This window comes from Mesoplodon densirostris, chromosome 11 (genome assembly GCF_025265405.1).
Source record: "Mesoplodon densirostris isolate mMesDen1 chromosome 11, mMesDen1 primary haplotype, whole genome shotgun sequence".
Lineage (NCBI taxonomy): Eukaryota > Metazoa > Chordata > Mammalia > Artiodactyla > Ziphiidae > Mesoplodon > Mesoplodon densirostris.
In genome coordinates, this window is record NC_082671.1 from 44224603 (window position 1) to 44240673 (window position 16071).

General features: G+C 50.3%; 2 protein-coding genes across 2 annotated transcripts; both read right to left on the bottom strand.

Moving 5' to 3' along the window:
• Positions 1 to 704: 704 nt before the first annotated feature.
• INHBE (inhibin subunit beta E) lies at positions 705 to 2478 on the bottom strand. The gene is made up of 2 exons (XM_060113604.1): positions 1950 to 2478; positions 705 to 1698 (listed from the first exon to the last, which is right to left on the bottom strand). Exons 1-2 carry the CDS (start codon positions 2245 to 2247, stop codon positions 941 to 943), a joined length of 1056 nt encoding a protein of 351 aa, XP_059969587.1. The 5' UTR covers positions 2248 to 2478; the 3' UTR covers positions 705 to 940.
• Positions 2479 to 7059: 4581 nt separating this feature from the next.
• On the bottom strand, positions 7060 to 15687 carry INHBC (inhibin subunit beta C). The gene is made up of 2 exons (XM_060114254.1): positions 15375 to 15687; positions 7060 to 7805 (listed from the first exon to the last, which is right to left on the bottom strand). Exons 1-2 carry the CDS (start codon positions 15685 to 15687, stop codon positions 7060 to 7062), a joined length of 1059 nt encoding a protein of 352 aa, XP_059970237.1.
• Between the last annotated feature and the right edge of the window lie 384 nt (positions 15688 to 16071).

Here is a 16071-nt window from a genome sequence, read left to right on the forward strand (position 1 = left end):
AGAACTTAAAACTGAAAAAAAAGTTTGTAACACAAGAATACAGAAGCACACATCCCATTAACAAAGATGTCAGGAAGGTGATGTAATCACATGTCCTACAGCCTCTGGAAAACTCCACCGTAGGCTGCTGAGATATTGAAAATTAAAAAGGCAAATAACATCTTAGTTTTATTATGAAAATAGTTTTGACTACATGAAAGGGTCTCAGGGACCTCCTGGAGGTTCCCAGGCCACACTCTGAGAACCATTGCTCTGAACCATCATCCCAGACCTTCTTCGTGACTCACACTTGTTGATTTTTTTTTCCTCATTTTTATTAGGAAAGTATAAACATTTGCCTCCCTGATGGGTCCTACCCCCCCCCCCACCACCAAAGAAAAACCAGAGAACTTTTCAGGCTCAGCACTCCTCTCTCTGGACTCCCATTTCCGGGGCTCTCCCAAACACCTCCCGTCAGCCCCTTTCCCAGCTCCCTCTTGAGCCTCCCTTCAAGCACTTCCACAGCCCTTACACTTGGCCAGCCTGTTTCCCCCAATCCCAAGCCCAGTGGGCCCTTGGTCTGCTTCTTCCTTCCCTCACTTGAGGACTTCCTCTCCTCTGGAGGGACTAAGTGATTTTTCTCTGCCTTCTCCTTCCCACCCTCCCTCCCTCACCTCTGCCATCTTCTCAGATGGCTTAGGGTAGGAAATCATACTTTCTGGGTAGACTCCTTTAGAGGACACACTTTCCCCATCTCCCCACACATCAACCAGCCTGGGATGTGCCAGAGTCTGGACAAGAAAGTGCCCATTTGGGTCCCAGAGGGGTCAACCCAGTCATATTGCCAGGTGACCCACTGGATGAAGGTATGGATCAGGAATCTGATGCCTCCAGACACAGATGCCCTTTGCCTAGGAACCCCTAGTTTGATCTCTTCACTCCAAACCCCCAGGTCCTCTTGCTAGCTGCAGCCACAGGCCTCTACCACCATATCTGGGACATCTGCCTTGACCACGTTGCCATCACGGTCAAGGTAGAGGAGAGAGAGAGGCCTTCGGGCAGTAGGGACACAGCAGGAAGTACCCAAGGGCCAAGGGTTGTTGGCCTTGAGGAGGCTGAAGACAGCAGAATGGAAGGAGGCAGCAATCCCTGGGCTGCCAGCCAGGTGCGGGGGACACTGCCCACTGCAGTAATTCAGCTGGTACCCCTCAGGCTGTAGGATCCAGTCCCGCCATCCCAGTTCCTGGAAGTCTACATAATGGTCTCGCCTACAGCATAAGGGGGTCTCAGGCTCACAGCTGGGGGTCCTCCTCCTGGCCCGGCCTGCTCCAGGCTCTTTGGGCCGGGTCTTCAGCTCCAGGAAGGGCCGCTGCTCTCCCGCTGTGTCCAGGAGCTGCTGAGTTTGGGGGGCAGCTGTGCTGTTGCCTTCTAGTGGTCTGCAGTCCAGTTGGAGTTTCAAGACACCAGACTCCTCCTGCCTCAAGCCACTAGAGGGCAGAGTCAGGGCGTGCCAGCCCGGGGCTGTCAGTTGGTGCTCAGCCAGGAGGACGTGGGACCCTCGGCGTCTCCTCCTAGGGCCCCATCCGAAAATCCTCAAGGAAAGAGTGCTAGGAAGGGTGGGGAGCACGTGCAGCCAGAGGCGAGCGTGGTACAGGTGGTGGGAGCGAGGAGTGGACAGGTAGAAGGTGAGCGTGGAGCTGCAGGTGGAGGCGGAGGAGTCTGCCGGGAAGATGGAGAAGGGATTGAGGACTGCGGTCGGAGATGCCGCTGTCCCCTGACACTCCCGCAAGCCCTGCCAGCTGCTCTCCCTAGCTCCCACGTTTAGAAGAAGCAGGGACTCCGAGGCCAGTCCTGCTCCAACTCCTCCTCTTCCTCCCGTGCCGCGCTCCCTCTGCTTCTGCTGACGCTGTCATTCTCCCCTTCCTTCTCCCTTTCCCCGCCTGCTCTCTGCCTGTCTCTCCCTCACCCACCTGTGATGGCAGCAAAGCTGATGACCTGCTCCCCATTCGCTGGAACCACACTTCCCCGCTGCAGTCTCCGGAGGGCCCTGGTCAGCGCTGCCTGGGGTGGAGGATGAGTTATTATGGGACGACCAGTCAGGTGTAGCCCCTCGAGGATCTGCTGCTTGGCTAGCTCAAGGACCAGAGCTCGTTCTGCTTGGGGTGCCAGTGTGGGGCCTCCACAGGAGGGACACACAGACCCTGCCCTCTGTGCCCACACCAGTGCCCACAGCAGCACCAGCTGGAGCTGGACATCAGAGAGCCCCATGCTCCTGGTGAATGGCCCTGGGTCAGGTCGGGAGCCTCAGATGGCTGTAGCTCCTTCTGTTGAGTCTGGTTGCGTGGAGGCCAGTGAGGGCACGGGGGCAGCAGACAGCAGTGCCACACCTACCCTTGGCCAAGGGTAGAGCCACCTGTCTTCTGTTGCCTGGGACTCAGGAAGGCAGACAGTGGATGGTCCGATGGGTAGCTGTGTTCAGTGTAGTCTGCCAGTTTGACCCTCACAGCTCATGTCTGGCTACTGACTGGGGCCTCTCTAGAGCCAGCAGCCTAGGGCTCCCTCACCTAGTGGTCAGCAGGCAGACCTACCCTCTGAGCCCCAGGATTGGCCAACTGTGCTGCCCATCAGTTCCCTGCAGGGGGTGGAGGTTCCCCCCTGGAGCTCAGGTTTCACCATCTGGCCCTGGTCACGGAGCTTGAGGCAGGGGTAGGGGGGTGGGGGGGCTATGTGGACACGCATGATGCAAGAAGGAGGACGATTTCACGTGCTCAGTCCCCAAGGTCTGGGGCTCGGGGGAGGGAACTCCATACAAGCAAGGTGGGAAGGGCAATTTCCCCCATACCTACAGTCTGTCTAGCTTGCCCATCCACCGCTGCTGCAGCAGCTTCCATGAGGCAGCTGGGAATCCCAGTGGTTATTTCTCTGGGCTGGAAGGTGAACTCTGGTCTTTTTATTTCTAGCAATGGGGCTGGGACAGTGGTGAGAGGCTGGGGGTGGGAGGAACGGAGTCCTCTTGCCCAGGCCAAGGTGGCAGTGCCACGGGGCACAGAAGTCACCCCCTGACCTTGCCTGTGCTGACCGCCCAGAGTCCAGTTGGACTGGAGCACAGTGTGGACGAGGGCTGGAGCATTGGGGGGGGTAGCATGTTACTGTGATGTCTGGGGAAGCCTAGAGAGGTGGGGGTAGTGGTGATGCAATCTTACAGCAGGGCAGAGTCCATCAAGGATGGCAGAGGGGCATGGGAGTTGGAAGGGCCTGTCTCCAGCTACTGGTTCTCTTTCAGGGCACTGTAAGAACTGCCTAGATTTGGGATATCCTAGAAGTGGTGCCAGCGTCTGTTCATGGTGGTGGGAAATGGAGGGTTTATGGACTTTTTTTAAAAAATTAATTTATTTATTTTTGGCTGCATTAGGTCTTCGTTGCTGCGTGAGGAGGCTACTCTTCATTGCAGTGCGCGGGCTTCCCATTGCGGTGGCTTCTCTTGTTGCCAAGCACGGGCTCTAGGATGGCGGACTTGGTGGTTGTGGCGCACAGGCTTAGTTGCTCGGCAGCATGTGGCATCTTCCTGGACCAGGGATTGAACCCGTGTCCCCTGCACTGGCAGGCGGATTCTCAACCGCCGTGCCACCAGGAAGCCCAGGTTTATGGACTTCTAAGAACAAAGCATGGCCAGTACAGCAACCTTAGTCCCAATACCAGCCCTCCTCACCACACTGCTCACTGGCTTTAAATGGCCTAACCAAGGCCTCATGCCAGCCTTTCTCCTTGTGCTCAAGTCTCTTCAAGAAGCTGGGAGGAAGTGAGTGTGATTTGGAAATGTACCCCTGTTCCAATTTATTAGTCTCCCCACTATTCAGCCAGTGGGGGCTGTCAAGAGAGACTACTAGATCTGGCACAGGGGAGGAGAGGTGGTGCCTTAGGGGCTAGGGCTCAGTACCACCAGTGTCCACCATGTGGCAGTGCTGAGCCACTGGACAGCAGCAGGCTTGGCGCTGACCAGCTTCCCAGGGAAGGGGCTGCTCTGGGGAGTGGAGAGATTCAGAGCGCTTCCCAACCTCTCACTCTGGGGACCCTGCCTCTACACCGGAATACAGAGAAGCTGGTCCCTCAGCTCTCTCCCCTCGCCACTGCTGGAGAGCAGAAGCTGTCGTCAGGACCACATCACTGCTAGCTTCGGTTTGGTTTTGGATCTCATCGCTGCTGACACGTGGCAATGGGGCGTGGTGATGGGTGCCAGGCTCCTCCTAGAAACTTAGGGCACCTGTGGTGGGGAGGGGGCCAATGAGACTTTTAGATGCTCCTCTCCACCCTAGGTCTTGAGTCATATTCAAGCCCATCTATCCAGGGCTCTCCCCAGCTCCCAGCTCCCTCTCTATCGGTCAGGCTGGTGAGTGACAGCTCTCTACCCCCTGGGGTCTGGACCACAGAACTGCAAAGCAGAGGTTTCTGCCCATGGTGTTGTCTCAGAGGGCTTACCTGTGGGTGAGCCTGTGTCAAGCGAAGCAACAGGAAGTGGCTGCAGGAGTCATTGACCCCCATCTCTCCCCTCCCCTCTGTGTCAGATGCCCCCAATTTCCAGCTCTTCCTACCCTCTTGCTGCTGCTGTGCCTGGCCTGCCCCTACCTCCCTACTGACACTTACGTCAGAACCCAGCTATAAATATGCTCTTAGCATCTTAGTCACTTTTCTCAAGAAGTGCTCCCAGGTTATAAATACCCCAGCCATCTGCCTCCCAGGCCCGCCCTACCACCAACCTGGTTGGGGGCTGGGGGGTAGAGACAGGCTTGAGGGTGGGTAAGGAAGTAGAAGGAGCCTGAGTGATTGTCTTGCCTAAAAGAGAAAAGCCTGACCAAATCTAGAGTTAGGGGCCAGGGAGCTCTGGAAGAAAAGGTTTGGAAGAAGACAATTCCACTCATTCTCCTTTTTGTCAAAGACAGAGCCAAAAAGGAAAAGGAATAATACTGATCCCTTCTAAATTTAGTTTATTTTCAAATTTGCTATTTTGTTCATCTTGGATTTTTTTGCATTGATTTTGATTTTGTAAAATACTGCATTAAGATCCTATTTATCTTGGCTGATGTATTTTTTGGCATCCCCTTAAAATTCTGCCCCCAAGGCAAGAGCCTCGCTTCTCCTCACCTTAGTCTTGGCCCTGGGGACTGAAGCTACAGTTGGAGGGAGGGAGGTTAGATCTGGGGGACGGGTGGATTGGGAGTGGGAGACAGCGGTGGAAGGGGAAGGCAGAGCCGCCAGCAGACTTCCTTAGCTTCTCTGCTTAGATGAAGGTTTCCTCAAGTCAAAGTTGAGATAACCTCCATGAGTTTGCTCCTGAAGTCCCACAGCTCAGATTTGCAGTCCCCCAGGAGGTGTCTTTCAGACTTTCTCCTTTTAGGGTTCCATTTCCAAGGACCTCAGACCTAGATAGGAGGGGGTTATATGCTGAGCAAACACTGACATCACGTTTCCCAAAGGACACATGGGTTTTGCGCAAACCCGGCCTTGGGCTGCAGACAATATTGACCCCATGGTTCAGGGCTGTCCAACCAAAGGGAGGAGATGGTGGGGGAAGAGGGCAAAGGTCTAGAGAGGACCCAGTCTCAGAGCAAATGCCTCCCTCTCCTCACCCCAGGCCTTCCTTTTCTTCTCCTTGTCCTGCTCAAATGGCCCTTGGCCAGTTCCAGCTTCCAGACAGGACTCCTGGCTGGAGCCCTGGGGGTGAGTGAAGGGAAGGCAGCCAGCTGGGAGCCATGCCTCTGCCTCCCCCGTGTGTGCCCACAGGTTGTCACCTACTTGCTGACTGAGCACTGATCTGTCTCATTTCTTGGAGCGAGGACAGAGGGGGGAGAGGAGCAGGTAAAACCCAGGTGTTTATTGGCCATAAGACAAGCAAAGATGGTTCTGGGAGGGAGGAGGGGGCCTAAGAAAGAAAAGGAAGCAGCCTGGCGAAGGAAGAGTCATGACGTGTGGGATGGACATAATAGCTCAGCCCTAAGGAGGCTGTGAGGAGAGAAAAGTGGGCAGGGCAGGCAGGCTCTGTGTCATCTGGGGTGGCAGTCAGGGTCCTGGCAGGACATAAAAGACCCACTCAGCTGTCTGTGTTTGCATCACTAAGAAGACTTAATGAAGGACTTCTTTACAGAGGTATGGGCAGGGATAAGGGAACCAAGGAGGGATATTGAAGCACCCAGGGACCAGCAAGAATGGAAAGCCATTACAAGCCCATAGCATGGAAGCGGTGATATCAAAACGTAGGCAGAGCCGGAGCCATGGAGGGGGTGGGGAGCTAGACAGGAGCTGTAGGGACATGGACGCAGCCACACTCACACAGAACCATGGAACCTAGGCAGAAGGAGGAGGAATAAGAAACACCCTGACCTCTGTCTCCTCCTATCCTTTGATCTCCTGCCTCTGTCTCCTCTTAGTCAAACTCAGCAGGAAGCCAGAGGCCAAAGGAACTCAGGTGAGTCAGACCCCAAGGGTATGGAGCAGGACGGAGAAGGACAAAGTGTGGATGAGAGTGGGCCAAGAGAGCCTTTAGCAGCCCATTGGGCAAGTAAGAGGAAAGGGGCTCAGTACATGGAGAGGATCGAATGTTTGGTGAATCTAAGGAAGGGCCTCTCTGGAGATCCAGAAAAGCAGGGGAAGGGGCTGGGTCAACTCATCCTGGAGTGGGGGACATTGAGTAGAAAGGGCAGGGAGGCATAGTGGATTGTGGGCTGGATTGAAGTTGGGCTATGGGTATCTGTCTGGGAACCAGATGGCACTGCTCATGGTTGGAGGTGGATGAGAGTCCCTAGGGTGGCAGTTGAGCACTTGGAGCTTGCTGCAGGGACTATGCTCTAGGAGAGGGGCTGGTCGTTATGAAGATGGTACAGTGACTCTCCTTAGATGACAGTGCTTCTCCTTTGATGAAGATCTCCTCACGTCAAGGTTGGGATAATTCACATAAGTTGCTCAGGAAGAGGGAGTCCATCTTCTGGACAGAGGCAGTAACGGGGCCACCCCCTCTTCTCAAGGAAGAGCGCCTCTGTCAGGGCATGTTTGCCTACCCCACCTCAGCCTGCCTGAACCACACACAGACTAACTGCACCCACACGCCTCTACCACCATGTCAGGTATGTCAGTCTTGACAATGTTGCTGTTCCTGTCATAGTAGAGCAGAGACAGGGAGCGCCGGGCAGTGGGCACGCAGCATGACCACCCTCCGGCAGTGCCCGCAGCGGTGTTGGCCTTGAGAAGATTGAGCACCGCGGTGTGAAAGGAGGCGGCAATGCCAGGCATGCCTGCCACGTGCAGGGGACACTGCCCTGTGCAGAAGTTCATTGCGTAGCCCTCAGGCTGGATGATCCAGTCGTGCCAGCCAATCTCACGGAAGTCCACAAAGAACTCTTGTCGACAGCACATCCTGGACCTACCCTGGCAGTCGATGCCTTGCCGGCGAACGCGGTGCTTGCCCCCAACTCTTACACGGGCTGTCACAAAAGGCCTATGGGCAGCCCCACCCAGGATGACTGGGCTCCAGGCTACCTGGCCTTCAGGGACCAGCTCCAGGATCAGGTGTCCCTGGCTGCAGGCAGCCTGAGCTTCAGGCCCCAGGAGGAGCTGGTGCCAACCACTGTCATCCACCTCCAGCAGGTGCTGAGTGGCCAAGGTGAGGTTGGTGGCATGTGGGCTGAGCACGAGGACCCTCACCTTCAAAGTCCACGTGGTACTGGGAGGGAGCTGCACAAAAAGCATGAGGCTGGCCTGCTGGACCTCCAGGCCGCCAACACTTCTATCAGAGGAGAAGTGGAAGTCAAGACGAGTCTGGTCGATGTTGGCGAGACCTGTGGACACAAGAAGCCCCAGTCAGTGTGGCTTTCTGAGTCAATTCTACCAACTACATATCTATTCTCAGCATGCTTGAATTCCCTTTGTTCTTTCTCGACCACACTGTTGGCCTTGTTAACTACCCCTTCCTTCTTAAAAATCTTTTCTCTCTTGGTTTCCATGACACAACTCTCATGATTCTTCCTTGATTTTCTTTGCTGGCTTTTCTTTCTCTCACCATCCCTCCAATGCAAGAGTTCTCCAGGGTCTGTCCTTGACCTTCATTTCCATTTTTTTTTTTTGCCATGTAGCATGTAGGATCTTAGTTCCCCGACCAGGGATAGAACCTGCGACCGCTGCGGTGGAAGCGAGGAGTCTTAACCACTGGACCGCCAGGGAAGTCCCATTTCCTCTTACTCTACACTGAGAGGAGCTCTGACCCATACTCACAGTCAGCCAACACAAATTTTGTGCTGGTGATTCCCAAATCTGTATGCCCAGTCCAGATCATTTTGCACCTTGGGAATCATCAAGCTTCAGGCCTAAACTTCTAACTGCTTAATTTTGCCACATCCTGCCAGCATATTAAAATCAATTTCTCCCACGTGGAAATCATTATTTCCTCCTCTAAGAATGGAAATCTCTCTTTCCATTCTTAGAACATCATTACCTTCCTTATCACCTGTAGAAACTCCCCACATCCAGTTCCTCACCACAGTGGTTCTAACGGCTATGCATTTCTTCCTGTGCCAGTTACTGTGGCTCAGTTTCCCCTCTTCATCCCTCACCTGACCTATTGAAACACATTAATTGGGTTTCTGTTCCCTCCACTCCCGCTCTTGTCAGGATCACTAACACCTTCCACGTTGCCAAATCCAATGGTTTCATCTCTTTATGTTCATCTTACCTGACCTCTAAGCAGTGTTTGACACAGTTAACCATCCCTTCCTTCTTGAGATACTTCCTCCTCTTGGCTTTCATGACTCTGGCCACTCCATCTTGGTCTCTTTTGCTGACAGCTCCTCTTCCTCTGCCTGACCTCTAAATGTTGGAGGTCCTAAGCTCCCTTCTCTTCTCTATCTATACTCTCTCCCAGAAAGAACCCATCAATTCCCCTGGCTTTCAATTCCATCTATATGCTGATGACTCCCAGATATCTATATCCATGGCCCTGACCTCTCCCTGAGCCTAGGCTTGTATATCCAGCTGCTGATCTGATATTCCACTTGGATATCCAATGCTATCTCAGACTATTCATGTTCAAAGAAGAACTCTAGATTTATCCCCTGCAACCCAAATCTGTTCCTTCTTCAATCTTCCCCTTCCCTGTAAATGCACTGCTTAAACCAAAGTCTTGCTTGCCCTCATTCCCTTCTTTGAAATTATCTGCAGACCTGTCAACTCTATCTCCAGTTCATAATATAATTTCACTTATCCCCACCTCCTCTACCATACATTAGTTCAACCTGCAATCATCTTTTTCTTGAACTATGGCAATAGCTTGCCAAGTGGTCCACTCTTGCACCCAAAACCATTCTTCACATATCAGCCAGAGTGACCTCTTTTTTTTTTTTTTTGCTGTGCCTTGTGGCCTGTTTGATCTTAGTTCCACAACCAGGGATCGAACCCGTTCCCGCTGCAGTGGAAGCGCAGAGTCTTAACCACTGGACTGCCAGGGAGGTCACAGAGTGATCTTTTTATAACATAAATCTGATCAGCTTAATCCTCTCAGCCTAAAACCCTTCGAAGGCTTCCCATTGCTATTTGAATAAAAGCTAAACCCCTTAACATAGGAAACACGTATGATTAGGCATTCTGCCATTTAATGACTATAGTCTACCTATACTGGCTTTTTTCTGTTCCTTGAACTCACCAAACATGGACCCACCTCATGGCCTTTACACTTGCTATTTCCCCTGCCTGGAATATCTTTCCAAGCTCTTTGAATGACTGGCTCCTTTTTGGAATTAGTGCAAATTCACCTCTTCAGAGAGGCTTCCCTGACTAACCTAGCTAAAGCAGCCTTCAACTCTACCCTCATCTCTTTAATACATTATCCTGCTTAATTGTCTTTATAGCCACTATCACTCTCTGTAATCATCTTGGTTTTTGGTTCATTTGCTTATCCTCCCCTCCCCTTCTACCCCTCCCTGCTCCCAGCTAGAATGTAAACTCCATGAAGGTAGAGACTGTGCCTGTATGGTTTACCACTGTATCCCTAGTACCTAGTACATAATAGGCATTCAGTTAACATTTGGTGAGTGAATGGTCTTTCATTCTTTAATTCTTATTTTATGCTGACACAAGAATTATTTTCCAAAAAGGCTAGATCATAAAATTCATGGTTTCAAAAACCTTATTGATGAATAAAGCCAAACTCTTTTTTTGGGGGGGCCTCTCACTGTTGTGGCCTCTCCCGTTGCGGAGCACCAGCTCCGGACACGCAGGCTCAGCGGCCGTGACTCGCGGGCCCAGCCACTCCGCGGCAATGTGGGATCTTCCCGGGCAGGGGCACGAACCCATGTCCCCTCCCTTGGCAGACGAACTCTCAACCACTGCACCACCAGGGAAGCCCAAAGCCAAACTCTTTTTGGAGGCAATTAAATGCCATTAAGCTTTGGCCTTAGCAACCCTTATTTATTTATATTTATTTATTTATTTATTTTAAGTAAAGGATGCTTTATTGTGGGAACACCACTGATACTCTCATGGGCATAAAAGAACAGAAAATAAAGTTCATCTAGACTTAGTGTGAATTGTAAGGTCTGAAATAAGGGTTGCCCTTGACAGCTCTCAGAGCCAACAAAATCTCTCTCATCTCACTCTCCCTATGTAAGTCTACTCCATTCTTCTCTGTCTGTGGATCTACCTCATTTGCTTCCCTGTCACCTTCCTCAGGTCCCAGAATGGTGGCCCTAGCTCCTGAGTCTACAGAACCTTTAACTTAGCTCTTCCTAGCTAAGTGAACTGATCTTTCAGTGTTCCAATTCCAAAATCCTAAAAGAAGAGTCTGATTGACCCAGCTAATCTTTTCTTGCTAGGTCACTAGCACCCAACATTTAGAACCTCATAAGTCACCCCAGTTATGGTAGGCAGACACAGGACCAGCAGGGGCTGTGATAGACCATTACACTGTTGACCCCCAGGGAACAACACCTCCCAATATTCATGGTTTTGTGCAATCCCTTCCCATATTAATTCTGGTCTTGGCATGTGACTTGATTTGGCCAATGAGATGTAAGCAAGCACGATGCAAGCAGAAACTTAGTAAGTACTTACACTTTGAGGTAGGAAAACTTTAATGCTTTAAAGAAACTTGGGCTAGACTACTGAATGATGAGAAGCCATATGGAGAGAGACTTCGGAGAGACCATCTTAGATGTTCTAGCCCCATCTGAGTTCCTAGCTGAACACAGTTGCTTGAATGAACTCAGTTACACCACATGGAGTGAGAGAACTGTCCAGAATAAGTCCAGTCAAATTACAAAATCTCAGAAACTAGTGAATTTTTTTGTTTTAAGACTCAATGTTTGAGCTGATTTGCCATATTAATGGATAACTAAAACAGAAATTAGTATCAGAAGTGGGGTACTCCATAGCAAAGACCTAAAATATGTAGCATTGGCTTTGGGACTGGGTGGCGGCCAGAGGATGGAAGGACAGCAGGGAGACTGTTAGTGAAGTCTGGAAGGACAGTGAGGAAATTGCTACTGGAAGCTGGACAAAGGCGAACCTGTGTTATGTATTGGCTATCATCTCTGGTAACTGGAAGCTAGAAATGGTATCTAACAGAATTGTGAATTTAGCTAAAGATATTTCCAGGCAGAATGCTGAAAGTGCCATTTGGCTTATTTTAGCTGCCTATGATAAGGCATTTCAGGAGTGAGATGAACTAAAAAATGAACTGTTAAATTTTCAAGCAGAATTTAGAGAAAACATTTCCAATAGGACTTGCTAGATGGAACAATAAAATATTTTTTTTCATCCCTCAACTCTCTCTCTGGCAAAAAGGTTATCAAACTAAGAAATGGTCTCAGGGCAAAAACCAAATCCAGGGCACTGCCAGTAAAACAGCTTCAGAGCGAAGATCAAAATAATAAAGGGGGAACTGTAAGACCCTTTGTTAAGATCTAACATCTTTGTTAAGATCTAAAATTTAAGATGTTCTGTAGATCCTCTCAACTAGACAGAGGGCTTCTAAGAATCTTAAGAGTGTTATCCCACTTGTAAGAGGGTATCCTGACTTGTAACCTAAAGAGGAGGGTCTGTCTTGATAGAGTGGAGTGCCTTTTGTCTGAGTGAGTAGACTGTAATTTATTATTTAGAAGGCTCACAGAGTGTTAAAGAGAATTTTAATAGTGAGAGCAGCACCAGTTTGGACTAAAAGGGACAGAGATGATTCAAAATGAAAAGAAGTCTCCGGGCTCCCAACTTCTTTGGGCAGCATGCAGGCCGAGAAAACTACTTAGCCTCAAACACAGGTCATTTCCTATTTAAAAGGAAAGACATCTCAGAGGGTGGCACTAAGAGCTGAGAGAATGGATCTAGAAGTCTAGGGGAGCAATGGTAGGCTCTCCTTAAGAGGAGAGGAAAATCCTACCAGTAGGCAGAACCAGGCCCTAACCAAAGGAATTCTGGATTTGGGGTAGACTGAGATATGTGCCTGGCTGGATGTCAGAATTTTCATGGACCAGTGACTGCTCTGTGTCTCCCTCCCCCATCCGCCATTTGGGACAGAAGTATCTATTTATCCCGTCCCTGAATCAGCATTGTATGTTAGGTATGTGGGAGGCAGATAACTTGAATTTTAAGGTCGTAGGCAGTGTTGTGTTGGTAAATATTTAACAACTGGATTCCAGAGGGGGAAAAAAAAGGCCCTGATTTGTAGTGTTTGCCAGTTTCTGAGGTATAACTTCTCCCATCCCGGCCAATTTCAAACTATCAATGTGATGCCACTGGATGTACAGTTGGGAGGTGTTCACCATCAGCTCTCATGAGCCAGTAAGAGCCAGTTTCAGGACACCATTGAAGGCTCCTACCCTAGTTTTCCCAGGGCCCCAAGCTCTCTCTCTTCATATCTCCAGCAAGAACAATTCTCAGATCTTTCTTTCACACGATGGTGGAGATGATCGCTTAAATTGGAATGAAAACTTCAAACTAAAATATTTAAATGTAAAAGGTAGAATCCAGGCATCAGTCATTCTCACCTCCAAGTTCATTTCAGGTCACGCCCCCTGCAGCCTAAATGTTGTATTCATTCATTGATTAGCAAATATGTGGAAAGTATATATAGACTTTGAAGTCAGAGAGAACTGTGTTTGAATTCTGCCCCTTGTAAGCCGTATGACCTTGGCCATGTAAATTATCTTTGAGTCTCAGTTTCTGCATTCTTAAGATGGGAATGATAAAGTCTACTTTATGGAGTGATTGCAAGGATAAACTGAGAGGAGGCAGGTACACTAAATACCTGGTAACTGGCATTACTGTCACGATGTGCCAGGAAACTGGGCTAAGTGTCAGGGATACAAAGGTGAAAAAAAAAAACCAACCAGGATTTTGGTGTTCATGGCCATCTGTCCACCTCGTGCTCACCCACTCCAGACTACTTTTTAACTCTAAATGCAGTCAGTTTCTTTACACTTGTACTCATGTTTTTCCATTTAGGATGTTGTTTACCATTTTCTACCCACTGAAGTCAAACTTACTCTACAATGCCAGCCAATTTGCAAACTTCTTCTGAAAGACTTCCCTGACTTACCAGGTCCCAGTGAACTACTTCTGGCCCATTAAGCACTTGTGCCCTCATCTAGCATTTATTTCACTCTGCCTTATATTCTAAGTAATTTATTCCCAGCAGCAACAACTAAACCCCTCGTGGGCAGGAGCTGAGTCTTCTACCTTCAGTTCCCTCCCACCTTATCCTTTCTAAGTACATCACCTGTATTAGCTCACAATTCTCTCAACTCTCCTCTCATTATCTCTGTTTTGCAAATGAGAAAACTGACTATTAACAACCCAGGACACATAGTAATAAGTGGCTGAGCAGGGATTTGAGCCCAGTTTATCTGGCTCCAGAGTTTGTGTTCTTAATCATGAGCAGAAACCCCCTTTTGAACTAGAATAGGGTCTCATCCATCACTGGGGACTCTAGACATGGTCGAGCTGAACTACAGAATGGTTTGGCTGTTTATTGAGCATCTACTATGTTTGCAAGAGGCAGAGTGGTAGAGTGGTCAGGGTCATGGATTCCAGACCCAGGCTGTCTGGCTCTACCACCTACTGGTCATGTGACCTTGAGCTAGTTACTCAACCTCTTTGTGCCTCAGTTTCATCACCTCTAAAATGGGGTAACAATAGTATTTGCCTCACTGGCTTGTTGTGAGGCTCTCAAGGAGTTAGTATATTTAAAAGGCTTAGAACACAGTAAACACTGTATAAGTGTTATCTATTTCTACTATACACTAGCCTCTGATGATAATGTGAGGAATAAATGACAGTTCCTGACCTCAAGAGGTTGCGTTCTATGGGAAGACAGACTTCATAGAAAACCTGGAAACAGGCAATTCCATAAGGAAGGTCCAGGTTCAGAGTGAGCGTTTGGGGGCCACCAGAGAGTGAGCCCCTCACCTTCAGGTCCGGATGGGTTTTTTTAGGATGGGAGTGCGGGATCTTGAAGGGAGTAGATGCTGACCAAGGGAAAGGGGCCAGGAATGGGAAGGGCCTTCTAAACCTAAGAGAGAAGAACTTGCAAGAAGCTCAGAGGCCAGAGAGATCACTTGTTTGTGTTCTGGTTCTCAGATCCTGTCTCTGAATTCTCTTTTTTTTTTTTTTTTTTGGCCGCGCCTCGCAGCTTGTGGGATCTTAGTTCCCCGACCAGGGATTGAACCCGGGCCCACGGCAGTGAGAGTGTGGAGTCCTAATGACTGGCCCACCAGGGAATTCCCCCGTCTCTGAATTCTTGATCTTCTTTCCAGCTGCCCACTAAATTCTCTAACCCCTCTCCCCTCTATGGAAGGAACTCTCTCGCCTTTATCCTCTATCCCTTAAATACCTTTCTGAGTCCCGTTTTGGCCCTGTTCTGACGTGGGGACCCGAGGTAATCAAGGCAAGAGGACAGGAGTAGGGTGGCGAGGTATTGTAATCCCAGTATTTTACTTTTCTCCCTTTTACCCAAATGATGTATCTGGGGTAGTGGGGTACAGAGAGGCTGGATCCCAGGGCCAGAGGGAGGACAGACTCTCCAGCTCCCAGACCCTGGTCCAAGCCCAGGAAGTGTCTGGGCTCACATCATAGTCTGTGGAAGTTTGTGGGCCTGCAGAGAGAGGAGCCATGGGACATAGGGGCAGGCAGTCTCAAAAGAAATGAAACGTACCCACTTCCCAGGTGCCCATTGGTCAAGTCTAAACTACAAAGAGAGAGCCTGGTGGTGGGGGTGTGGGGGGAGCCTGGGATTGGGAGATTACATGCTGTGGGAGGCAAGAGTTGGGATGGCTTTGGGGAGAAAGTCAGGCGTTAGATTGGGGAGGAAGTTTTTCCCTTCCTTAAGAGATCGGGTTTGGGGGAAGATCTACAGACCAAGAACCCACCTGTCTCAGCAAAGCTGATGATCTCATACTCCTGTTCCCTGTCTGCTTCTGGAAGCGCCCCCTGTGGGGACCCATGGAGGTGCTGCAGCACAGTCCTCAGAGCAGCTCGGGACACAGGCTGGCTCAGTGTTGGGCGCTGGCTGAGGTGCAGCTTGTCCAAGATGCTTCTCTTGGCCAGATTAAGAAGCAGCTCCCGCTGGCTCTCCAGGTCCAAGGCGGGCCCCCCACATGCCAGACACTGACTGTCAGCTCTGGGAGTGGCCACTGCGTCTGGAGCCAGGAACAGGAAGGCCAGGAGCAATGAGGAGGTCATTGCTGGGGGAGGCCTTCCTTGAGCAACACAGTTGAGATAGAGCCGCAAACCCCGGGGCTCAGGGTCTCCACAGCTGTGGTCTCAGCTCCCTCCCAGCCGCCAGGGGCCCCGGAAGGAGAGTGTGTCCAGCTGGCATTACTCCTGGTTGCAGGGGATAGAGCGGTCAAACATCCAACTTGAGAGATGAAGCCAGTTACAGGTAGAACTTGGCAGAAGCCATATAGTCAGTGAAACTACAGAGTGGGGGATGTGAGGGGAGGTTGGTTTGTTTGGGGAAAGAAATGTCCCTGGGCCAACTTTGGGAGATAGTGGGTTACCCATGTGAGCTGCCAGGCCTGGGAACAAAGGTTAGAGATGAAATTCCTCTTCAGATCAAGAGCCTTG

Coding starts and splice junctions, on each gene's coding strand:
- INHBE (XM_060113604.1), bottom strand. CDS start 2,247: ATGGGGCTCTCTGATGTCCAGCTCCAGCTGGTGCTGCTGTGGGCACTG. Junction 1,699..1,949: donor CAGCTTTGCTGCCATCACAG/GTGGGTGAGGGA, acceptor TCTTCCCGGCAG/ACTCCTCCGCCTCCACCTGC.
- INHBC (XM_060114254.1), bottom strand. CDS start 15,687: ATGACCTCCTCATTGCTCCTGGCCTTCCTGTTCCTGGCTCCAGACGCA. Junction 7,806..15,374: donor CATCAGCTTTGCTGAGACAG/GTGGGTTCTTGG, acceptor TTGTGTCCACAG/GTCTCGCCAACATCGACCAG.